The sequence below is a fragment of the Pseudophryne corroboree genome, chromosome 4 (genome assembly GCF_028390025.1).
Source record: "Pseudophryne corroboree isolate aPseCor3 chromosome 4, aPseCor3.hap2, whole genome shotgun sequence".
NCBI classification, from domain to species: domain Eukaryota; kingdom Metazoa; phylum Chordata; class Amphibia; order Anura; family Myobatrachidae; genus Pseudophryne; species Pseudophryne corroboree.
The window spans coordinates 747,204,554-747,230,847 of NC_086447.1; the positions used below are offsets into that span (position 1 = coordinate 747,204,554).

Genomic DNA, 26,294 nt, shown 5'->3' on the forward strand with positions numbered 1-26,294 from the left:
AAGGTGTTTTACATTGCTGCTCAGGGCGCCCCCCCCTAGCGCCCTGCACCCTCAGTGACCGGAGTGTGAAGTGTGCCTGAGTAACAATGGCGCACAGCTGCAGTGCTGTGCGCTACCTTGTTGAAGACTGATGTCTTCTGCCGCCGATTTTTCCGGACCTTTTCTTGCTTCTGGCTCTGTAAGGGGGCCGGCGGCGCGGCTCTGGGACCGAGCTCCGAGGCTGGGCCTGTGTTCGGTCCCTCTGGAGCTAATGGTGTCCAGTAGCCTAAGAAGCCCAATCCACTCTGCACGCAGGTGAGTTCGCTTCTTCTCCCCTTAGTCCCTCGATGCAGTGAGCCTGTTGCCAGCAGGTCTCACTGAAAATAAAAAACCTAAAACTAAACTTTTACTAAGAAGCTCAGGAGAGCCCCTAGTGTGTGCACCCTTCTCGGCCGGGCACAAAAATCTAACTGAGGCTTGGAGGAGGGTCATAGGGGGAGGAGCCAGTGCACACCAGGTAGTCCTAAAGCTTTTACTTTTGTGCCCAGTCTCCTGCGGAGCCGCTAATCCCCATGGTCCTTACGGAGTTCCCAGCATCCACATGGACGTCAGAGAAACATAGGTTGCATTGCTATTAAAACATTTGGCTATTTAAATTTTGGGCTTAAACATGCCAAACAAACCCTGCACACTGAGAAACCATTGTTTTGGCTACTCAACGGCATACAAATATCCTGTGAGATGAACCAAAGATTTCAAATTTAGATTAATCAATAATTAAGACCTTCTTCCAGACGTCAGTAGCCCACTGGCAGCCCTTCATGGTCCAGGCAAGCCTATTTTGCATTATTGCATAACAACTGTAAGTTCATAACACATTATTCTCTCCCTGAAAAATGCCTTTGTTTTATAACTTTCTAAATTACAGTACAACTCCGTTTTTGCTGACCTTAACTTTATTTTAACCTGTAGCAGTTGGTCTGCTCGAAACATTATCATATATTTTTGTGAACTACCAGGGTGGAGGGGAGTGTCCAGGAAGTGAGCTAAATACCTCACAGATCGCACATCGCAGTGCAATAAATCGAATGTGGTAAAAACAGCATGCGATCGCACATGCGATCCGATAAATATTAAGTGCAGAACATAAGATCTTGAGACACAAGATTCGACCGGCATGCCCGTGCATCGCGTCGCATGGTACATAAGATGTGCATACAATCCTGCGATTTATCATACAGATGCGGTCGAAATCGTAGGATTGTACCAGACATCTCACAAGTGTATGGGCACCATTACAGTTGACGTGTGTTTTGAGATAATGCAGTTTGTTAGGTGATCCAAGGCCATGCAATGAGTCACCTTATTAATTTCACGTAATCTATTTTTAGCAGCCGCTGCATCTTCGTGCTCCGCTGACAGTAATTTCTCTTTCTCTTCCAGCTGCCGTTTCAGTGCTGTAACTGGATCTCCCTTCTGAGTGGCCTAAAAATATAACAAAAAAAGTATGTTTTTTTTTGTTTTAACCTATATTGTTCTGAGCTTATATCAACAAAGCTATTAAAGGGAATGCCTGAGATTAATGCTTGGTCATATACAACTCTTTCATTTCTAGGTATTATTATTTTACAAAGTTCGCACTATAACAAATATATGAAACATTGTCAAAACATTTTATTTCCCTAAGTGCAATCTACAGACATATTAGAAATTTAAACTTCAGTAACTGACAGGGAGATTCATCAAATCATGGAGAGAGATAAAATGAAGGGGGCTCAAGTACCAACCACTCAGCTCCCATTTTTCAAACACAGGGGGGCATTTACTAAGCAGTGATAAGAGCGGAGAAGTGAGCCAGTGGAGAAGTTGCCCCATCAACCAATCAGCAGCTCTGTATCATTTTGTAGTATGCAAATTATAGATGTTACTTCAGTGCTGATTGGTTGCCATGGGCAACTTCTCCACTGGCTCACTTCTCCGCTCTTATCAATGCTTAGTAAATGTCCCCCACAGCCTATAAAATTAGTTAGTAGCTGATTGGTTGGTACTTTATATCTCTCCACTTCTCTCCACTTTATCTTCCTCTAAGGTTTGATACATTTCCCTCTTTATGTGATTTTGCCTCTTAAAGGGGAGATATGTCAAGCTTTGGAGAGCGATAAAGTGAAGAAGCTGCTGAAAGCAATCAATCAGTTTCTGTCATTTATCTAGAACAGTATTTGAAATAACAGAATCTGATTGGTTGCTTTGGGAAATTGCTATACTTTATCTCTCTCCAAGGCTTGACAATTTTTCCCCTTATGTGTGTTTGTTGCCTTTACACAGTGAAGCAGCCATGCTGCATTGTCATGAAACAGTTGGTCTTTCTTCTAATGCTGGGTACACACACAATGTGGTACCCAGTGACGGCACACTGCAATAGCAGGATACATCGCTCCATCCATACACACTGTACCATGCAGTGGACAGTGGCTCCATGTACCGTTCCATGCTGCATTTAGCAGCACAGCGTAATTCATTGCATCATTCCATCTGTTTTGCAGCATAGCTGGAAAGACGATGTGATGAACGACCACAGGGCACGCGCGATCGGGCATACACACTATACAATCTGCACAATGTATCTGTCCAAACCGTGGTGGAGCAATATATCATCACTTAGGGGGATATGTACTAAGCAGTGATAAAAGTAGAGAAGTGAGCTAGTGGAGAAGTTGCCCATTGCAACCAATCAGCATTGACGTGACATTTATAATTTGCGTTCTATAAAAGTATACAAAGCAGCTGATTGGTTGCCAAGGGCAACTTCTCCACTGGCTCACTTCCCCACTCTTATCAATGCTTAGTACATATCCCCCTTAGTGTGTACCCAGCATTAGATTGTGGAGCGGGGCACACTCCTATGTTGGCAAAGTCATTCGAAGCGGTTTTCAGTATACAAAATAGCAGTGTGAGAGTAATTACTGTGTGCCATTTGTCCTGCTTGATGCCATTTTTCTCAGATAGTATTTCAATAAGCTTCTGTGCTTCTCCTTCGCTGAAAGCCATGCTGCTGATGGTGGAAACAAGCGTCTTGTATGGGAGGAAGAGAGCGCCATCCAGCTCACTAGAAACTGTAAAATACATGATAAGAACAAAGGTCACGGTCACAGTTATACTCTGATGCTCTTACACTGAGCTGCACTATAACAATGAAGAACCAGAGAATCTGGAGGGTCACTTATGTAAGTCCGAAGATGTTTTGGAAGTTTGCAAAGCCTTACATACATTAAGTATTGTCGTTAACCCTGCTAAAATAGGTAAAACAGTTTAATTGTTAAACACAAATAACTCCATGTTGGGAAAGTTCTAGGAAACAGAGAAGGGACAGATAGTATTGCTTCATTCATTGATCAATAATTTTGTTGACCAGGAGATTTTTCAGGTTACAATGTTTTAGTTCCACAGCAGATTATGAAATAGATCTAAACTAAAAGCTGCAATGGCCTGAATCTTCTGAACAAGGCAAGCATCTCGGTGTGACACTGACCCAAAATGTGCCACATATTTTCTGATTCAAATCTCTTAGGTACAGATGTATTAAACCCTTGAGAGAGATAAATGGAGAAGTTGGCCCCAAAGAATTAGATTCTAAGGGGGATATTCAATTGTTTGAAAAGTTGGTTGGGTGTCTGGTTTTTCCTGTCTATTAGATAGAAAAAAAAGACACCCAACTGACTTTTCAAACAATTGAATACCCCCCTAACTGTCATTACTTGATATATCTCCCTATACAGAGTATACTGTGCAGCTGCCAGCCCTTTCCTGATTTACAGTACACAACCTTGATAGCCATTACACTGTCCAAAATACTTCTAATAATCTTTATACACCCCAGTGTGGTGGCCTTATATCCACACTTTAAAAGGTTTGGCCCAGGGAGGGGCGGGGACGGCCAGCGTTCGGGAAAACAGGGTCGTGTCACCCCCATTTTTCGGGAGTGGCGATGCCAAGGATTGCATCACAAGACTCAGAATGCCATCACAGATGAACATCGCGATCGATGGATGTGATCTCAGATGTGATCGCATTGCAAATACAGGGAGATGGTGGTATGTACCTCCTCCAGCTTTGCAATTGCAATTCTTAGTGAATTAGGCCCAAAGTAATATTTTGCTGTGTCTGCATTGCACATAAAATGCAAAACTTAAAAAGACGTTACACCAGTGGTTCCCAAACTGTGGTTCCCCTGGGGTGCCTTTATGATCTTGCAGGGGTTCCTTGGGTTGGTGGTGCAGGACCAAAACAAATTATTTATGGTCAAAGTGATCGGCAAAACCAGTGCTGATGGCTGCCAATCATAAAATATGTGGACAATTAGAACCATAACTATGTACACCACCACATAAATGACCCTAAAGTCACATGTAGGCACAAATTTACTTCATTTAATATTGATATTTTAATTTTTCAATAAGAAACTTTTGGACTAGGGGTGCTGATATTCTAGGGCGTCGTAATTCAAGTAAGTTTGGGAACCACTGTGTTACACTATTCCTCTCAGAGTGTTTCAATCGTGCCAGACGTCTTGCACTGTATGGCGTATGGACGTGATGTGCTTGAGTACACATCTGTAAGTGTATCCATGTGCTAGGGGCAGAGACTGATGGGGGCAACCCAATGTGCTAGGGGCAGGGACTGATGGGGGCAGCCCCATGTACTAGAGGCAGAGACTGATAGGGGCAGCCCCATGTACTAGGAGCAGGGACTGATAGGGGCAACCCCATGTACTAGAGGCAGAGACTGATAGGGGCAGCCCCATGTGCTAGGGGCAGGGACTGATAGGGACAGCCCCATGTACTAGGGGCAGAGGCTGATAGAGGCAACCCAATGTGCTAGGGGCAGGGACTGATAGGGGCAGCCCCATGTACTAGAGGCAGAGACTGATAGGGGCAGCCCCATGTGCTAGGGGCAGGGATTGATAGGGGCAGCCCCATGTACTAGGGGCAGGGACTGATAGGGGCCAGACTCATGTTCTAGGTGCAGGGATTGATTGGGGCCAGGCACATGTGCTCGTAGCAGGGACTGATGTGATTAACTGAAATATTTATTGTAAAGTGCTACGCAATATGAGTGCACTATATAAATAACTGTTAATAAAAATAATTATAATGGCACTAAAAAGAGCATGTAGCGCAAAAAAAAAAAAAGAGATCAGGATGCATTGTGAAAAGTAGAATGCAGTGCTGGCATAGACGTTTCTATAATGGGTGCAGTGTGTGCGGTGCACATGGGCCCCTAGGTCCAGGGGGGCCCACACCGCACACACTGCACCCATATAGTATACTTACCTCTCAGGAGTCCCGCTGCCCTACAGTGTGGGCACAAATCCCTTGGAAAATGGCTGACACAGCCATTTCTGAGTGATTTGTGCATGCGCACTGGAGATGTCCCTGGGAACAAGGCACAGGTGCCATGTTTCCGTAGACCTGTGAATGCGCAGTACACTCTGGCATATGCCAGAGTCTACTAGCTGCCGGTGAGGAGGGAACCTGCATCGGAGGCTGAACGTGGGTCCCCTCCTCTCTTAAAACGCCCCTTAGTGCTGGTAAAAATGAACAGTGTTAGACCATTTAAAAATGATAGTGAATCACGTGTAATTAACCCTTATGCCAGAGGTTCTCAAAGGTGGTCCGCAAGGCACCCCAACAGTCCAGGTTTTAGATGTATCTATGGTTCAGCACAGATGGTTAAATCAAATTGGTTGAGGTGCTAATTAAGTCACCTGTGGCCAAGCATGTATAAACTTAAAACCTGGACCATTGGGGTGCCTTGAGGACCATATTTGAGAACCTCTGGATTATGCCCTTATGGTGGTACCTGTATGTACAATGAGAAATTTGTGTTACTTTTCATCACAAAAGCATTTCATCATAAATCCAAATTAAAACAGCAAGGTTAATTACACCAGAGAGTCTGTAACTAAGAAGGTCATAGACAAGGTCAAACTGCAACATGTCATCATTTATGATAATTGTATGAACTATTTTTGAAAATCATCTGTTCAGTAGTCAAAAAATATATATTTTTTAGACATTTTGAGAATATATGCAAGAATCATTCTTATTTAGACAGTGCCCTTCACAACACAATGAGTCCAGTGCATGGCAGTCAGGAGTAGTTCCACTGACTTCAGCAATGTTCATTTAAAAGGAAGTTTTTTTAATGGGTGACTGCAAATCCCCATTCCAGGAACTTAGCTTTGTGAAGAACTCTCAAGGCTCCATAGTGCGCCAAACACAGAGTCAGTCGTTCCGTGTGATGATTTTGTAAATCAGGTACTTTTGCTATTGCTAGCACTTTCCACAAAGAAAAAAGTGTAATTTAAACGTACACGCATCACGTTGGCATTCAGAATGTTGACACCAAAATGCCAACATGGTCATAATGTTGACACTGTAGATATTCGCATACGGTTGTAGGGTTAGGCTGCAGTTAGGGTTAGTTGATAAGCCTATAGAAATTACATTGTCGACATTCTGACTGTTGACATTCACAGGTCGACATAGCTACACATGCTAGTGTCGACCTAATGATCATGTCGGCATTCTGGGTTCAACATTGTGAATGTGGAATTTTGTACCACACCCATTTGAACAATTTTACAAAACAGAAATAATTTTATAAGTGACGAATTAAAAAAAACAAAAACATGTAAGCAAACATTCCCACATGCGGAAACAAATGTCACAGATAAAAGAAGACGCACTTTACATTTGGAAACAGGAAGGTGACTTGGGGCCGGGGTGGGGAACGAATCAGTGAGTCACAAGGTTCCATCAGAACCTTACAAGCTAATGCAACCTGGGTTAGGTTTTGCAAATATATATATATATATATATATATATATATGTTACCAAGGCTTCCTACCGGTAATTACCCTGAATATCACCTTTTTCTAGAAATATTGGTGGTCATTCCGAGTTGATCACTCGCTAGCAGTTTTTAGCAGCCGTGCAAACGCTATGCCGCCTCCCACTGGGAGTGTATTTTAGCTTAGCAGAAGTGTGAACGAAAGGATCGCACAGCGGCTACAAAGTATTTTTGTGCAGTTTCAGAGTAGCTTCAGACCTACTCAGCGCTTGTGATCACTTCAGACTGTTCAATTCCAGTTTTGACGTCACGAATACGCCCTGCGTTCGCCCAGCCATGCCTGCGTTTATCCTGGCACGTTTTTTCGAACACTCCCTGAAAACGGTCAGTTGACACCCAGAAACACCCCCTTCCTGTCAATCACTCTGCGGCGAGCAGTGCGACTGAAAAGCATCGCTAGACCTTGTGTGAAACTACATCGGCCGTTGTGAAAGTATGTTGCGCATGCGCATTGCGCCGCATACGCATAAGTACCATTTTTTTACATCATGGCTGCGCAGCGAACATTTTCATCTAGCGATCAACTCGGAATGACCCCCACTGACAGAAGGAATAGCAACCAGCTATTGCAGTTGAGACTCAAGCAGTAACAGAATTCAAGAATGCATGGCACAAACATATTGTTTCTCCTCTGACAAATTCTATGTTTCTATGCGTAGCTGCATTACAGAAATTAATAAAAAACTCACTATCACACAAACAATATAAAGAGAAATTCATTCTGATGGAAAATTGATGGTTTGGGGACCAACTCAGTCAAGAAATTCTGAATCGTCTTAAGCACACACAGCTTTCTGTTTGGCTGCACAGGTGAATGTTTGGACTAGATGGGATTTTGCTTACTTTGCGCAGGCAAGTAAAAAAAACAACCTCGGGCATAGGGTGATATAGGAACTGTATCAAGTAACAGTACAACGAGCTTCTAGGTGATTACAGTGATGAAAATATAAAAATATATTACACGCCGTGTATGTTTTAGCGGCTTACGGTCATTAGGTCGACAACACTTAGGTCGACAGTCATTAGGTTGACCACTGTTGGTCGACATTGTCATTAGGTCGACATGAACAAGGTCGACATGAGTTTTCCCCAAAAAAAATCTATTTTATTTTTTTTCTTTTTCATACTCTACGACCCACGTGGACTACGATTGGAAACGGTAACCTGTGTCAAGCGCAGCAATAGCAGAGCGAGGCACCTTGCACGAAGCATAGCGAGCGAAGTGAGCCATGAGAGGGTACATGGTGCACTAATTGGGGTTCCCCGTCACTTTACCAAGAAAACGACACCAAAAAAAGAAGAAAAAAACTCATGCCGACCTTTTTCCATATCGACCTAATGACCATGTCGACCTAGTCACCCTGTCGACCTAGTGCATGTCGACCAATAGTGGTCAACCTAATGACTGTCGACCTAAATCTTGTCGACCTAATGACCCATACCCGTTTTAGCAAAGTGCCCAACACCGTGCATTATGTCTACCACCTGAAAACGTATGCATTACTCTGCACATTATATACAGTACATACAAGGGAAAGGAAGCATTCTTAATAAGGAACAAGTTTTTTTGTTCTAGGGACTCCTGCTTTTGTCACATTATGTTTAAAAGGATTTATTGCGGGATGGGTTGGGGGGTTGTTTAGCGAGTGGACCTATCCTCTACTGAAAGGCGGAGTGTTTCGGGCGGAGTGTTTCTCTTCCTTTTAATGTGTTTTATCATATGTATTAAGCGATCACTGACTTGTTTCTCTGACTCTTCCAATGTCAGTGAGGTCACAGCTACAGCATTGTTTTTTTACAAGATCTTATGGGATCAATCTCATCAAATCTAATTATCGGAGAGTAAATATAGACTGAGATGAACTGCAAATAGAGCAAATTAAATGGTTTAATTCTTTACATAAATAGCTTTCGGTTTTTTCAGGACGGAACACCTATGTCTCAGCACAGGAGAGGAACAGCTACTGCCTTATTTCGCCAGTCAATGATAATCCCATCCATCCAGAACCACATTTCATCCATATAGCAAGAAGGGGAATAGCCATCTCTCATGGAAAAAAAAAATAGGGCTATATTCCAACTGATGGTTCCTGGTTTTCTTATAAACCAGGAACCAAAACCGGAGAGGGATCTTGATCCTGGTTTATAAGAACAGAAAGAAACCAGTTTGGTATCACTTTTTTATGTATAAGTAATTACTTCTTTTGGTTTAAAGATGTTTTACAGGACTGAGTATTAATGGAAATTGCTTTGCACTGATCAAAAAATGGGGGTGGTTTTGAAATCAGAGTGAAGTTTGGGCAGATATGGGTCCTGACCAAATAGGTCACAATTTACCAATTAATACTGTAGCCATACAGTAATTTGCTTAATTACAACTGTCGCACAACAGCGTGTATACAGATATACTGTATGTCCTTACTCAGCTTTGCTCTCAGCACGACACATACTGTATGTATTCAATAGATTGCCACAAGACTGTATGCTCTATTAAGGACACCCTCGCAAGTTAAGGTTTTGCTAGCTTGTTACTTATTTTAGCGTTTTCAATAGGAAAAATGCAAAAAATCTGCAGTAAAATAGTAAAAAATAGCAAAAAGATTAGCTGCAAATTAGCAAAGAAGTAGCAAGACAGTTTCGCAAACAAATAGTAGAATATCAGCAAATACATATATTCAAATAGGGTTTTTTTTGTCACGTATGTTATTATTCATTGTATTACATTTGCGACAACATGATTTTCATGCTCAGCGTGATAGTAACCTTGCCTAATCTTCATTTTCTTTGCTAATATTCTACTAATCTTTGGCTATTTGTCAACCAATATTCACAAATACTGTAGGAATCACTAATGTAAAATGATCATGCTCTGTGAACTGAAATTATATTACCATATGTTCTATTATGTAAGGTGAAAGCAGCAGCATAACAAGGAGGGAATATAGTCATGTGACCGGTGGTACAGACGTCAGAATCCCGAGCATTGGACAGCCCGACAGTCGACATGACACCCATAAAGAACCTGTGGCGAGCGTAGCGAGTCCACAAGGGGCTTCATTGTGCTCGCTCCCCACCGGCATTCTGGAGACCAGGATCCCGGGGTCGGTATGGTGACCTCCCAATACCAACCCATCAAAGAGAACTGAATCCTTAGAACAAGAGCCATTACAATTCAGAAAAACCTTGTATTGATATATTGAAGCCACCAAATCCTATGTGATATTTTTTTTACTAAGGTTTAAAAAATGAAAAAAAGTGTCTGACAAAATCTGTATTACCTGTGCACCAGTCTTCATAAAATCATGTTTAGCAGACTTGTCAGTAGCCAAATTGAGCGCTTAATCTAATGTATTCCCTAGGGGTTCCAATGTATAGACAATGTCTAGGTCGACAGTCAATAGGTTGACCCAATATAGTTGACATGCATTAGATCGACACTGACAAAAGGTTGACATGGACAAAGGGTTGACCTATGAAAGTTCAACACTGGGAAAGGTCGACATGGACAAAAGGTTGACAGGTTCAAATGGTCTTCATGGCAACGGATGACACACATATGGTCGAGACATGTTTTTTGGGGGGTTTTCATGTTTTAGAACTTTTTCCATCCTTCACTATCCACATCACAAATAACAACCTGTAGTAACCTTTAGTCGAGTGAAACGGAGCGGAGCGTGACATCATGCCCAAAGGGTATCAAGTGAAGCGTGGCGAACAAAGCGAGCCCAATAGGAGATACATTTCTACAAATGGTGGTCCCTGATGGAAAAACAATCCACATAAATTTCAAAAATGCAAATAAAAGTGTGTCGACCATTTATGTGCCAACCATTGCCATGTTGACATTTTGATCCTGTTGACCTTTTGTCCATGTTGACCTTTTCCTGTGTTGACCTTTCATAGGTCGACCTTTTGTCCATGTCAACCATATAATATGCATGTCGACCAAATAACTGCCTACCTAGACATGGTAGATCCTCTATACCACACCCATTCCCTAGATCAGCAGTGGGCGATGTGATGGCTACCAGTGGTCACCCATGTTGCGGTTGGCCATAATGTGAGCGAAGACCTTACGGTCATGTCTATACAAGCCTAGGGGAGCGATCGTAAAATGCTGCCAACCAAGACAGCATAGATTAAATAAAAACTACACTATTTACAATACCTAATAAGTACAGATATTTAAGTTGAAATATACAGGGACAAAAATTGGACCTAAATTTAAAAACACACATAATAGAGAATTAGTAACCACCAACAAATATAAACATATTAGTAAAATCAATAAATATTTTTTAAAAATTGTATTCGTTTAGCAGAGATACGTGTCAAAGTATAACACTGGATTTTATCGTAACCAAAAATTACTAGCTTATGCTACATCCATAAAAAGTAGCAAGTAAAAAACATAATTAACTACGAAAATAAAAAAAATAAAAACAGGCAATGAAAGTAATTCAAGAACAGCAAAAAAATATAACCCATTTGGCACACACAAAATAAATGAGTACACCTGAATTATAGACACTATGTTCTGTGTTGCTATTATCTTTGCTTTCTATCTGTCCCATGTCATCCCTAGAAAGCAAAGGATACAGTTTCCTGGACATCAATAAAGTTAATGTGTTCCAGACAATGCCTCTGTACAGTAATTAAAGCCTCAGGCAATTCATCGTTTTCCATATGATATTTGACCCACTCACTGCACAAGGAGCATTGAGCACACTACTGAAATCAGCAATGGTCCACACTGTGCCTCACTAACAGCCCATGTGTACTTGAGAACTTAGAGGCAAAGTTACTTATTTAATAAAGAACAGGCAGGTTATGTTGCAATTTATTTTGTACACACCTTTTACATTAATGGTAGAATCTCCAGTCTTCCATGACTAAGCTAAACATAAGGGAATATATATCTAATGGTGCCCATACATTAAGGGAGCATTGGGGCAATTCTCCATTCTGCTCATGCCTGGGTCGGAAAAATCCAAAATGGTGGAAATCCCTGATTATCGGGATCTGTAAGTCAGGTTTTTTTTAACATGCTGCTTCTGTTGAGTCCCCAACAGATCGCTGAATATAGTTATCTGCCAGTCAGCGGACTGGACTGGCAGAACGAGGAATCGGGCCATAGCTGTATGGCCTGCATTACACTTTAACAGAGTGCATCTAAGTTTGCATGGGTCTGAAAACCAAAAAAATAGGGTGTGTTGAAACCACAGCATAGTACTGTAGTTTCTGTAAAAGTGCACCAAATAAAAAGTTGGAAATACAAGTGTCACCTTTCCTTATTATCTATGCAATATTCATGCAAAGGGAACAAATGATTTTAATAATAGTAATTATGATAATATACATCCCCATGCTTGTATATCTGAGTATATCATCTCTCTCTGGCTACACTTTTCACACCCCAAGAAAGTTTGTCTGCACATGTCTGTGACCTATCTTCAATACAAAATCCCCTTCTGTTAGTTAGCTTAACTTCTGATTGCACACCTCCCCCTTTGCCAACTGATATAGGGCCTAATTCAAAGTTGATCGCAGCAGCAAATTTGTACATGTGCAGAGAGATTTAGATTTGGGTGGGTTATTTTGTTTCTGTGCAGGGTAAATACTGGCTGCTTTATTTTTACACTGCAATTTAGATTGCAGTTTGAACACACCTCACCCAAATCTAACTCTCTCTGCACATGTGACATCTGCCTCCCCTGCAGTGCACATGGTTTTGCCCAACTGCTAACAAAGTTCCTGCTACGATCAACTCGGAATTACCCCCCATGTGCACTGCAGGTGTGGCAGATATAACATTTGCAGAGAGAGTTAGCTTTGGGTGGGTTATTTTGTTTCTGTGCAGGGTAAATACTAGTTGCTTTATTTTTACACTGCAATTTAAATTTCTGTTTGAATACACCCCACCCAAATCTAACTCTCTCTGCATATGTTATATCTGCCTCCCCTGCAGTGCACATGGTTGTGCGAAATGCTAACAAATGTGCTGCTGCGATCAACTCTGAATTAGGCCCTTGGTGTGTAGCATTTAAGAGCAATATCATCAAGGCCTGCAGTCAGGACTTGGCCTGCATGCATTTGTGAAGTATGCATTTGTTAAGGATGTATTTTAAGGATAAAGTTAGAACCGGAGTTTGAACTGGATTTGGACTTTAAACTACGCTAAAATCTCTCATTTACACTAGTTACCCTAACACTGCAACTCAGTACCATTATGTGGCCTCTCCTTACCTCTGCCATGAGAACACCAGGACCAATGCCTACTACTTCTCTGTCCAATAACATCATGACTGCCCTGAGGACTACCCCTCAAGCTGAGCAGGGAACTGAGGGGCGTGCACCAGGACCAGACTTTGTTGGGTCATTTCCATTGGCCATTAGTGTGCTCCCCACATTCTCACACCCACCCGCACTGCTCCCATGAGACCAGGACATTTATAATTTTCACAAAATAATGTTAGTACAGTTTTCCTGCAAATGTGTTTTTCTCTTCTTTTTTTCTTACAGCGTACTTAAGTTCCACCCCATTGTGTGCTATTCCTGTAATGTTTACCTCCATTGATTGCACACCCTGCCAGCAGAAACCTATGCAGTGCGCCCCACATGGTTGCCTCGGATGGTTCCTCCGTGGGCAAGGTGTGCTTCATTTGGACCTTTCCATGCAGGGTATAGCATACTCCTACACACGTGTCAGTTTTCCCATACATGCATTTGGTCCTTGTATGGCTCATCTCCCACTGTGTAACCTTTGTAGTGCACCTAACATGGCTGCCTCATCTGGTGCGCTTGTGGATGGGATGAAAAATACATGCACCTGATGGTTTTGTTGGAACCCTACTCTGAACTTTAGGACTCTGCAATCTCCCCATTTTGTGTCATCTCTTCTAGGGGTGGACTATTCCATCCTGGGAAATCCTACGCAGTGCTCCCAAGATGGCTGCCGCACCTGGTACCTTGTGAGAGTGGAATACACAACCCTTGGAGGTTATTACCCAAGATGCCTACACCAATCATGCATTATGCTTTCTGTTTGCTCAAGGTTTTCTTTTATGTCTGGGTGGTTTATCTTTTGATGTATTACTTAAATCTTCTGTATTATGTGCATTGTGTGGGGGAGATTCAAAATTTTGAAAAGTCATTTGGGAGTCTGTTTTTTACTATCTAATAGACAGGAAAAAACAGACACCCAACCGATTTTTCAAACATTTGAACCTCCCCCTTTGAGTTCAAGATGGTGCCACGGATGGCTGCCTCGGTGCTGCTATGCCAAGAAGCCTTAGTTCTTTACATGTATAATATGTATAATATGTTGAGTCTACCCTACAGTTGCAATGTGCAGTATGAACTTATACGTGTAATGTTTGTAATGTATGCTACGTTCTTCCACCTTCTAATGCTATGTATTCCCCGTTCATGTTGCTGCTTGGCAATGCATCGTACCACAAAAAATTCCTAGTGTACGTGAGTACACCTGGCCAATAAAGCTGATTCTGATTCTCTGATTTCTATAAATGTGTAAAAAAATCAAGACATATCACACACCTGGCTCAGCTTTCTTCTTTGGCACATTCTTCTTCTTTGGAGCTGCCTCATTTTTATGATCATCGTGGTTCACAACAGCTTCAACTTTTTTAGGAGGATGTGAGCTAGTGACTGGTGGGCTTGGCCGAGATCCAACAGGAGGAACTGCTACTACAGGCACTTCTTTTGCTGCAACTTCCAAAACTGGAACTTGCTTCGAAACCGGCTTGGTCACAGCCAGCACTGGAGCCTGAGATGGTTCAACCTTTTGGACTTTCTTCTCTTGCTTTTTCTTTTTGTCTTTAGGGGAAGGTGCAGCCTTTACTGGTGGTGGGGTCACAACTGGTGCTATAGGAGTTACCTGAACCTTTACTGCCTCTACTACAACTACAGGTTCCAATTCAACTTTTTTCTGCTCGTTGGAATCCACTGCTGGTTCATGTTCAGGTAACTTTCCATTGGGTTTGTCTTCCTTCTTCTTAGATTTTCCTTTTTTTTCAGGCAGCTTATCTTTTTTCTTTTTATCAACTTTTGGTAATAGGCTCTTTTCCAGCTCTTTGCGTTGCTTGGCCAGAGCTTCTTCATATGAGGTCTCTTTCATAGAAAAGGTAGACACAAGGACAATACCAATGGCCGATATAACCATGAAACCTCCAAATACCATTACTCCTAAAGTCTGAGGATCGTATAAATCCATACTGATTTTCTTTTAGGATACCTAAAATAAGAAAGAAACAGAGGTCAGACAAATTTTCATCCAAGTGAAGAAAGAAAAAAAAAGCATTCCAAGCATTCTGTATCTCTGTAGGAAATGCTCTACTAAAGGTAATTTGCAGGTTGGCATTTTATTAGTCTTAATTCAGGAACCATATTTTTAAAGCTATAAAAAGTATTTGCAAACATTTGCACTATCACAGGTGAGACGTATAATTAAACACAGCATGTTTATTATTAAAATGTCAGTTGCAATTTGTTTAGACAAATACCTACAAATTCAAATACTTCAGAAGTAAATATAATTTTATTCTATGCATTTTCTGTCTGCCTGTCTATTGGAAGATCCTGTAAGGAAGACTTGATATGCCTAGAATTTAAACATATAGAAGATATGTTTGCAAAAAGAAGAAAAGCTCTTTAAGCAGCCAAGATTAGCATGCAGCAGCCCAAGGACAATCGAGCAGGCCACATAGGAAAATGGAACCTTCTCTGCTAACTGCAGGATGTCGCTGGCTTACTGCTCAAAGTAATGGTGCCCATACACTTGAGAGATGTCTGGTACAATCCTACGATTTCGACCGCGTCTGTGCGATAAATCGCAGGATTCTATGCACATCTTATGTACCATGCGACACGATGAGCGGTTACGCCGGTCGAATCTCGCGTCTCAAGATCTTATGAGCTGCACTTAATATTTATCGGATTGCACGTGCGATTGCATGCTGTTTTTACCACATTCGATAAATCGCACTGCGATGTGCGATCTGTGAGTTACTTAGCTCAGTTCCTGGACACTCCCTCCACCCATTTCTGGTCACCTGATTTTCGGTCGTAAGGGGTATGCGATAAATCGCAAGATTGTATGCGCATCGAATGCACAAAAAAAGCACTTTCCATGAGATTTATCGCAATGTGAGCTTCAAGGTAAATCGGGCCCAATATCGCATTGCATGCAATCGCACAAGTGTATGGCCAGCATACACATCTGATGCATACAGGATTGCAGCTGTGAACGCATTAGCCTACATCTCTGAATTAGACTAAGCAGATATATCAGCTTTTAATTTTGCAAACTGATGCGCATGATACAACCAAATAAGATTTTACGCAACAGCTTAGCCATTTTGTACTTCATACACAAGGCCCATGTTGTGTAGATGACAGGTGTAGTTTTGAAAAGGTAGATCTTTATTTCATGCTCCTTCAATTGCACTGTTGACTTTCTCTGAGGTCTTATGTGCAGCGTAATATATATTGTTGTATAAATAGCATGGGGAGTAATGACCAAACAGAACATTCAATATGCAAAACATGTAACCAGTATGAAATAGTCAATATGAAAAGGAATCTACAATTGCTAGTGCATCCATGCATTTTTTTCTCATGTCAGGTTGGGTACACATTAGATAATATATATCGTTCCAACGCAGATTGGAACGATATATCGGCAATATTGTCTAGTGTGAACCCCCAATTGCGCTACCACGTTTGCTGGGCCTGGCAAAGACGGCAAGCATTCTAAATGCAGCCATGAGCGATATATTGCACTGTTGCATGATATATCATTCAGTGTGTATGGCTGACTGATATATCGTTATATCGGTCATGCCGTCAGTGGGAAGCACTTCATTTTGATGCGTACCCAGCCATAGTCATAATAAAGTGAAATAAGAATAAACAAGAAACACTTATATTATATATAGTAAACACTTACATTATACCCCTTTCTCATTAAAGCCCTGGCTCCGACCTGTGCCTGAACCAGGATACTGAACACAGATTAGAGATATACCTACCCCTTTCACACCACCTCCAGAACCCGGGTCAGCGCAAATCACACAGGATGCTTGGAGATGATGTCATCTCCAGGCGCTCTTGAGCCTGCTAGTCAGCAGCCTTTTAGGCATGACCTGTGTGATGTATGACTTGGGTCTGCCTTTCACATTACAGGTTACCTGGGGAAAAAACTGGTTGCGACCTGGGTCAAGGACCCAGGATGCACGACCAAGGTCAACCCTTTCACACACAGCCAGACCGCGGTTGTGCCAGCTTGTCCCACCAATAACCCAGGTTCTCAGCTTAGTGTGAAAGGGGCATTAGCAGTTCCCCCACTCCCCCAATCTTATTAGCAGTACCTCAATTAAATCCAAATAAAAGAACAGCAGGTTTTGTCCTTATACTGTACTTTCTGCTCCCTACTTATACACATCTGGAGAACTACACAAGTGTGAACCTGAACAATTTGTCAGGATTTTTGCTAATGCTGGGCATACACTATATGTACAATTATCTGGGCGATCTGCAGATAATTATACAGTATATTTGCACGACCAATCTCAAATTAGTGATCGGGTGGATATGCTAAATCATCCAGCACATCCATCCAATGCAAAACTTTAAAGTTACAAGACAGACGCACCGGGCAGTGTATGCAGTGTATTCCAAGGGAGGAACACAGATGGTATCAGGTCTTTAGGTCGACCACTGGTAAACATGCATTAGGTCAACATGGTCACTAGGTCAACGAGGCAAAGTTCGACACATGTAAAGGGTGACATAAGTTTTTCACATTTTTTTTCACTGTTTGAACTTTTTTATACTTTCCGATCCACATGTATTACGATTGGGAATTGTAACCTTGCCCGAAGCCGCGAGGGGACAAGGTGCACTAATTGGGGCTCCTGGTCACTTTACGAAGAAAATGACATCAAGTTTTTAAAAAAAAATCATGTCAACCTTTTTCAATGTCGACCTAATTGACCACGTCGACCTATTTTAGGTGTCGCAATAGTCACTGTCGACCAGTAGTGGTCGACCTAATGACGGTCGACCTAGTTACTGTCGAGCCAATGATCCACACCCACACAGATATCAAAAAGTACCAACCAATCAGCTCCTGTCACAGCCTGTGGTATGGTAGTTAGGAGCTGATTGGATGGTACTTTATCTCTGTACACTTTATTACTTTCCAAGTCATCTGCGCAGTGTATGCTCCATGATAACTGATGGGTGAGAGGCTGCCAGATAAAATGTCTGTTGTTCTGACCATGATTGCCCAGCAATAGTTATAATTCTGTGATTATTATGTCTTTTTTTTAAACTTATTTTACGTGTTAAACAATATACAATTGTCTGTCATATGTACGTCGCTGTACAAATACGTATGCCATTAATACTAGAAAATGCTATTACATTGTCATATGTTCTCATTAATATAAATAAAGGGTGTTGAAGAAGAAAAAAAAGAAACACCCCGGGGTAGATGTACTGAACCTCGGAGAGAGAAAAAGCACCAACCAATCACCTCCTGTCATTTTTCAAGCATGACAGTTAGGAGCTGATTGACTTGTACTTTGTCTCTCGTCACTGTATCACACTGAAAGGCTTAGTACATCTCCCCCTCGGTATCTGTGAATAAATACATGAAAACTAGAGGTCCAGAAACCAAGCTATATCTATGTCTCCCTCTGTGACATTGAGTCTGGTTCTAGACATATTTCCAGCTGAGGAGCTGCATCAGTCTTTCCACTTTGGAGTTTTTTTTCTTAGCAGCACAGTGTTAACCTATACGGGAAACCCAGAAATATTCCTAAAAATGGAAACACTAGCTGCACTGTGCCTTGTCTACAGACAGACGCTTGTGGCAGACATGTCTGCCAACACTGCCGCATTTTTAGCACACAGCCAAAACAGACACTAAATATCTGAGTGACAGGTAGGTTCTACTAAAGCAGTATACATTTCTTGGCAGGAAAATAGTACCTTGTAGAAGCAGTGGTAGGAGACTAATATGGAATGAAGACATAGCTTTAAAAATAAGATTTTACTCACCGGTAAATCTATTTCTCGTAGTCCGTAGTGGATGCTGGGAACTCCGTAAGGACCATGGGGAATAGACGGGCTCCGCAGGAGACTGGGCACTCTAAAAGAAAGATTAGGTACTATCTGGTGTGCACTGGCTCCTCCCTCTATGCCCCTCCTCCAGACCTCAGTTAGGATACTGTGCCCGGAAGAGCTGACACAATAAGGAAGGATTTTGAATCCCGGGTAAGACTCATACCAGCCACACCAATCACACCGTATAACTCGTGATACTATACCCAGTTAACAGTATGAAATATAACTGAGCCTCTCAACAGATGGCTCAACAATAACCCTTTAGTTAGGCAATAACTATATACAAGTATTGCAGACAATCCGCACTTGGGATGGGCGCCCAGCATCCACTACGGACTACGAGAAATAGATTTACCGGTGAGTAAAATCTTATTTTCTCTGACGTCCTAGTGGATGCTGGGAACTCCGTAAGGACCATGGGGATTATACCAAAGCTCCCAAACGGGCGGGAGAGTGCGGATGACTCTGCAGCACCGAATGAGAGAACTCAAGGTCCTCCTCAGCCAGGGTATCAAATTTGTAGAATTTAGCAAACGTGTTTGCCCCTGACCAAGTTGCAGCTCGGCAAAGTTGTAAAGCCGAGACCCCTCGGGCAGCCGCCCAAGATGAGCCCACTTTCCTTGTGGAATGGGCTGTTACTGATTTAGGATGCGGCAATCCAGCCGCAGAATGCTCCAGCTGAATTGTGCTACAAATTCAGCGAGCAATAGTCTGCTTAGAGCAGGAGCACCTATTTTGTTGGGTGCCTACAGGATAAAAAACGAGTCAGTTTTCCTGACTCCAGCCGTCCTGGAAATATAATTTTTAAGGCCCTGACTACGTCCAGTAACTTGGAATCTTCCAAGTCCCTAGTAGCCGCAGGCACTACAATAGGTTGGTTCAAGTGAAAAGCTGATACCACCTTAGGGAGAAACTGGGGACGAGTCCTCAATTCTGCCCTATCCATATGGAAAATCAGATAAGGGCTTTTACATGACAAAGCCGCCAATTCTGACACACGCCTGGCCGAAGCCAAGGCCAATTACATGACCACTTTCCACGTGAGATATTTCAAATCCACAGTTTTAAGTGGCTCAAACCAATGTGATTTTAAGAAACTCAACACCACGTTGAGATCCCAAGGTGCCACAGAAGGCACAAAAAAGGGGCTGAATATGTAGCACTCCCTTTACAAATGTCTGAACTCCAGGCAGTGAAGCCAGTTCTTTCTGGAAGAAAATCGACAGAGCCGAAATCTGGACCTTAATGGAACCCAAATTTAGGCCCATAGTCACTCCTGACTGTAGGAAGTGCAGAAAACGACCCAGCTGAAATTCCTCTGTTGGGGCCTTCCTGGCCTCACACCACGCAACATATTTTCGCCAAATACGGTGATAATGGTTTGCGGTTACTTCTTTCCTGGCTTTTATCAGCGTAGGAATGACTTCCTCCGGAACGCCCTTTTGCTTTAGGATCCGGAATTCAACCGCCATGCCGTCCAACGCAGCAGCGGTAAGTCTTGGAACAGACAGGGCCCCTGCTGTAGCAGATCCTGTCTGAGCGGTAGAGGCCATGGGTCCTCTGATATTATTTCTTGAAGTTCTGGGTACCAAGCTCTTCTTGGCCCATCCGGAACCACGAGTATCGTTCTTACTCCTCGTTTTCTTATTATTCTCAGTACCTTTGGTATGAGAGGCAGAGGAGGGAATACATAAACCGACTGGTACACCCACGGTGTCACTAGAGCGTCCACAGCTATTGCCTGAGGGTCCCTTGACCTGGCGCAATATCTAGTTTTTTGTTTAGGCGGGACGCCATCATGTCCACCTGTGGCCTTTCCCAACGGTTTACCAACAGTTGGAAGACTTCTGGATGAAGTCCCCACTCTCCCGGGTGTCGGTCGTGTCTGCTGAGGAAGTCTGCTTCCCAGATGTCCACTCCCGGAATGAACACTGCTGACAGTGCTAAGACGTGATTTTCCGCCCATCGGAGAATCCTTGTGGCTTCTGCCATCGCCATCCTGCTTCTTGTGCCGCCCTGTCGGTTTACATGGGCGACTGCCGTGATGTTGTCTGATTGGATCAGTACCGGCTGGTTTTGAAGCAGAGGCCTTGCCAGACTTAGGGCATTGTAAATGGCCCTCAGTTCCAGAATATTTATGTGTAGGGACGACTCCTGACTTGACCAAAGTCCTTGGAAATTTCTTCCCTGTGTGACTGCCCCCCAGCCTCGAAGGCTGGCATCCGTGGTTACCAGGACCCAGTCCTGTATGCCGAATCTGCGGCCCTCTTGAAGATGAGCACTCTGCAGCCACCACAGTAGAGATACCCTGGTCCTTGGAGACAGGGTTATCAGCCGATGCATCTGAAGATGCGATTCCGACCACTTGTCCAAGAGGTCCCACTGAAAGGTTCTTGTATGGAACCTGCCGAATGGAATTTTGCTTCATAAGAAGCTACCATTTTTCCCAGGACTCGTGTGCAGTGATGCACCGATACCTGTTTTGGTTTCAGGAGGTCTCTGACTAGAGATGACAGCTCCTTGGCTTTCTCCTGCGGGAGAAACATTTTTTTCTGTTCTGTGTCCAGAACCATCCCCAGGAACAGCAGGCGTGTGGTAGGAACCAGCTGTGACTTTGGAATGTATAGAATCCATCCGTGCTGTTGTAGCACTTCCCGAGATAGTGCTACTCCGACCAACAACTGCTCCATGGACCTCGCCTTTATAAGGAGATCGTCCAAGTACGGGATAATTAAAAACTCCCTTTTTTCGAAGGAGTATCATCATTTCTGCCATTACCTTGGTAAAGACCCTCGGTGCCGTGGACAGTCCAAACGGCAGTGTTTGGAATTGGTAATGGCAATCCTGTACCACAAATCTGAGGTACTCCTGTTGAGGATGGTAAATGGGGACATGTAGGTAAGCATCCTTGATGTCCAGGGATACCATGTAATCCCCCTCCTCCAGGCTTGCAATAACCGCCCTGAGCGATTCCATCTTGAACTTGAATTTTTTTATGTATGTGTTCAAGGACTTCAAATTTAAAATGGGTCTCACCGAACCGTCCGGTTTCGGTACCACAAACAGTGTGGAATAGTAACCCCGTCCTTGTTGAAGTAGGGGCACCTTGACTATCACCTGCTGGGAATACAGCTTGTGAATTGCCTCTAGCACAGCCTCCCTGCCTGAGGGAGTTGTCGGCAAGGCAGATTTGAGGAAACGGCGGGGGGGAGACGCCACGAATTCCAGCCTGTACCCCTGAGATACTACTTGAAGGATCCAGGGATCCACCTGTGAGCGAGCCCACTGATCGCTGAAATTTTTGAGGCGGCCCCCCACCGTACCTGGCTACGCCTGTGGAGCCCCCGCGTCATGCGGTGGACTCAGAGGAAGCGGGAGAAGAATTTTGATTCTGGGAACTGGCTGACTGGTGCAGCTTTTTCCCTCTTCCCTCGTCTCTGTGCAGAAAGGAAGCGCCTTTGACCCGCTTGCTTTACTGAAGCCGAAAGGACTGTACCTGATAATACAGTGCTTTCTTAGGCTGTGAGGAAACCTGAGGTAAAAATTTTTCCTTCCCAGCTGTTGCTGTGGATACGAGGTCCCAGAGACCATCCCCAAACAATTCCTCACCCTTATAAGGCTCTATGTGCCTTTTAAAGTCAGCATCACCTGTCCAGTGTCGGGTCTCTAATACCCTCCTGACAGAATGGACATTGCATTAATTCTGGATGCCAGCCGGCAAAATATCCCTCTGTGCATCCCTCATATATAAGACGACGTCTTATGTTCGCAAAATAGTATCCCTGTTTGACAGGGTTACAGACCACGCTGCAGCAGCACTATCTGCAGGTCTCAGTCTAGTACCTGAGTGTGTAAATACAGACTTCAGGATAGCCTCCTGCTTTTTATCAGCAGGTACCTTCAAAGTGGCCGTATCCTAAGACGGCAGTGCCACCTTTTTTGACAAACGTGTGAGCGCCTTATCCACCCTAGGGAATATCTCCCAGCGTAACTTATCCTCTGGCGGGAAAAGGTACGCCATCAGTAACTTTTTAGAAATTACCAGTTTCTTATCGGGGGAACCCACGCTTTTTCACACTTCATTCACTCATTAGATGGGGGAACAAAACACTGCCTGCTTTTTCTCCCCAAACATAAAACCCTTTTTTAGTGGTACTTGGGTTAATGTCAGAAATGTGTAACACATTTTTTATTGCCGGGATCATGTAACGGATGTTCCTAGTGGATTGTGTATATGTCTCAACCTTGTCGACACTGGAGTCAGACTCCGTGTCGACATCTGTGTCTGCCATCTGAGGGAGCGGGCGTCTTTGAGCCCCTGATGGCCTTTGAGACGCCTGGGCAGGCGCGGGCTGAGAAGCCGGCTGTCCCATAGCTGTTACGTCATCCAGCCTTTTATGTAAGGAGTTGACACTGTCGGTTAATACCTTCCACCTATCCATCCACTCTGGTGTCGGCCCACAGGGGGCGACATCCCATTTATCGGCATCTGCTCCGCCTCCACATAAGCCTCCTCATCAAACATGTCGACACAGCCGTACCGACACACCGCACACACACAGGGAATGCTCTGACTGAGGACAGGACCCCACACAGCCCTTTGGGGAGACAGAGAGAGAGTATGCCAGCACACACCAGAGCGCTATATAATGTAGGGATAAACACTATCACTGAGTGAATTTTCCCCAATAGCTGCTTGTATAAACAATATTGCGCCTAAATTTAGTGCCCCCCCTCTCTTTTTAACCCTTTGAGCCTGAAAACTACAGGGGAGAGCCTGGGGAGCTGTCTTCCAGCTACACTGTGAAGAGAAAATGGCGCCAGTGTGCCGAGGGAGATAGCTCCGCCCCTTTTTCGCTGACTTTTCTCCCGCTTTTTTATGGATTCTGGCAGGGGTAATTATCACATATATAGCCTCTGGGGCTATATATTGTGATTATTTTGCCAGCCAAGGTGTTTTTATTGCTGCTCAGGGCGCCCCCCCCCCCAGCGCCCTGCACCCTCAGTGACCGGAGTGTGAAGTGTGTATGAGGAGCAATGGCGCAAAGCTGCAGTGCTGTGCGCTACCTTGGTGAAGACTGAAGTCTTCTGCCGCCGATTTTCCGGACCATCTTCATGCTTCTGGCTCTGTAAGGGGGACGGCGGCGCGGCTCCGGGAACGAACACCAAGGACGGGTACTGCGGTCGATCCCTCTGGAGCTAATGGTGTCCAGTAGCCTAAGAAGCCCAAGCTAGCTGCAAGCAGGTAGGTTCGCTTCTTCTCCCCTTAGTCCCTCGTTGCAGTGAGCCTGTTGCCAGCAGGTCTCACTGTAAAATAAAAAAACTAACATATACTTTCTTTCTAGGAGCTCAGGAGAGCCCCTAGTGTGCATCCAGCTCGGCCGGGCACAAAGATCTAACTGAGGTCTGGAGGAGGGGCATAGAGGGAGGAGCCAGTGCACACCAGATAGTACCTAATCTTTCTTTTAGAGTGCCCAGTCTCCTGCGGAGCCCGTCTATTCCCCATGGTCCTTACGGAGTTCCCAGCATCCACTAGGACGTCAGAGATGGCAAGATTTTTAGGTGAAAGGACCTATCACTATGGAAGTGCAAATGGGTTGGGCATGATATGACGATGGTCAGAAGACCGGCAGCGTCATCCAAATGGTGAGAATCCCGACAGGTATTAGGTTAGTATACTAACCTTCCCTCAATGCCCACCTAACCCGAACCCTCACTTTCCGCAGCCTAAACTTAACTTTTTCCCCTTGCAGCCTAACCTTCCTCGGTGGTGCCTAACTCTAGAACTCCCTCCCCCACAGGCTAAACCTAACCGAGATGTCTAAACCTAACTTAGGCTCTCCCTGACCGTTCCGGAAGAGTTGGCACGTATGCCTTATATTACATTGATATGCAAGTGAACAGTGCACATTAACCTATAAGCGTCTACCTCCAGAACATTGATGACTGTATGAGTGTATTACGCACATCTATTTTAGCTCAGTGATACTTGTAGTCACATCTATTTTATCTATCTATTTTACAAGAGATGATGTCATATGATCCCATTCAAAAGTGACCAACAATCTAAGTGAACCATTAATATTTTAGCAGCAGTAAAACAAAGACCAGTTACCACATAACAAGTTTGATGATCTGTCATAATAGTTTGTGAATTCAATAGGAGACTGGTTAATATTAATACTACGTTGGCTCCTGCCAGTCACGGCCCTGGGGTGGATATGTTTACCTCTGCCAACATGTGGAGCAGCTGCAGGGAAGAAAGGCCGATTGTGTGACAATGACAGTGACAGGAGAATACGTCATCTGTGGGGACAGTCAATCAGGGCAGAGAAGGCATGGAATCATGAACAGCTGATGTTAACCCCATCCCTCCAATAAAATAAAAACACTGAGGCCTTTTATTATCTGGCCAAGTGGTAAATCGCATATGTTAAGAAACAATAAAATAAGGACATTTATGATCACTGGTACACAAGGATAAGTAGTGTAGACCACATAATAAAAACCTGATTGAATTTGTAAAACAAAATAAAAAAAATAGAAAGAGGAGCGTTACAATATAACAGATTGCTGTAGATCATCATAGCAAATATTTGTGTGCAAACTAGATTTAATAAAAGCCCCCAATTAGTCTAATGGGCCCTACACATTTATAGATCCGTCGCCGAGCTGCCCGACGGCGGATACGGCCGACGGGCAACCCGGCGGCGGGGGGGCAGTGACGAGGCTCCATTGAAGTGCAGGCAAACATGGACGCGATCGCCCATATTGGCCTGCATGTACAGCTGACGGGGCACCAGCGATGAACGAGCACGGGACCGCGCATCGTTCATTGCTGGAGCCTCCACACTCAAAGATATGAACAGGATCTCGTTCATTAATGAACGAGATCGTTCATATCTTTGACGATTATCGGCCAGTGTGTAGGGCCTAGTAGGGGGAGATTAATAAAGCCTTAGGAACAGTACAAGTGCATATTTTTCCAATTGGAACCAAAATAAATCAGATTCTAGCTATTAAATTATATGGGATGCGGTTATGTTACCGGCACTCGTAATCCCGGCGGTCAGCATGCCGACGCCGGGATCCCGAATGCTAAAAATGCTGGTAGTTGGAATGCCAAACCACAGGGTCTATTCCCACTCATGGGTGTCCACGACACCCATAGAGTGGGTACAAAACCTGTGGCGAGCGCAACAAACCACCGAGCAAGCAATAGGCTTTGTTGCGCTCGCACCCCCAATTCTGCT

The 26,294-nt window shown here is 43.7% G+C and overlaps 1 protein-coding gene across 2 annotated transcripts in view; it reads right to left on the reverse strand.

Moving 5' to 3' along the window:
* RRBP1 (ribosome binding protein 1) overlaps positions 1-26,294 on the reverse strand; it is a 139,561-nt gene that overhangs the window by 97,746 nt on the left and 15,521 nt on the right. For both annotated transcript variants that reach the window (XM_063918137.1, XM_063918138.1), the window contains exons 2-4: positions 14,449-15,145; positions 2,944-3,092; positions 1,342-1,464 (exon numbers count right to left, since the gene is read on the reverse strand). In XM_063918137.1, coding sequence (XP_063774207.1) covers positions 1,342-1,464; positions 2,944-3,092; positions 14,449-15,124 — 948 coding nt within the window. In that variant the 5' untranslated portion in view covers positions 15,125-15,145. The remainder of the gene's footprint in view (positions 1-1,341; positions 1,465-2,943; positions 3,093-14,448; positions 15,146-26,294) is intronic.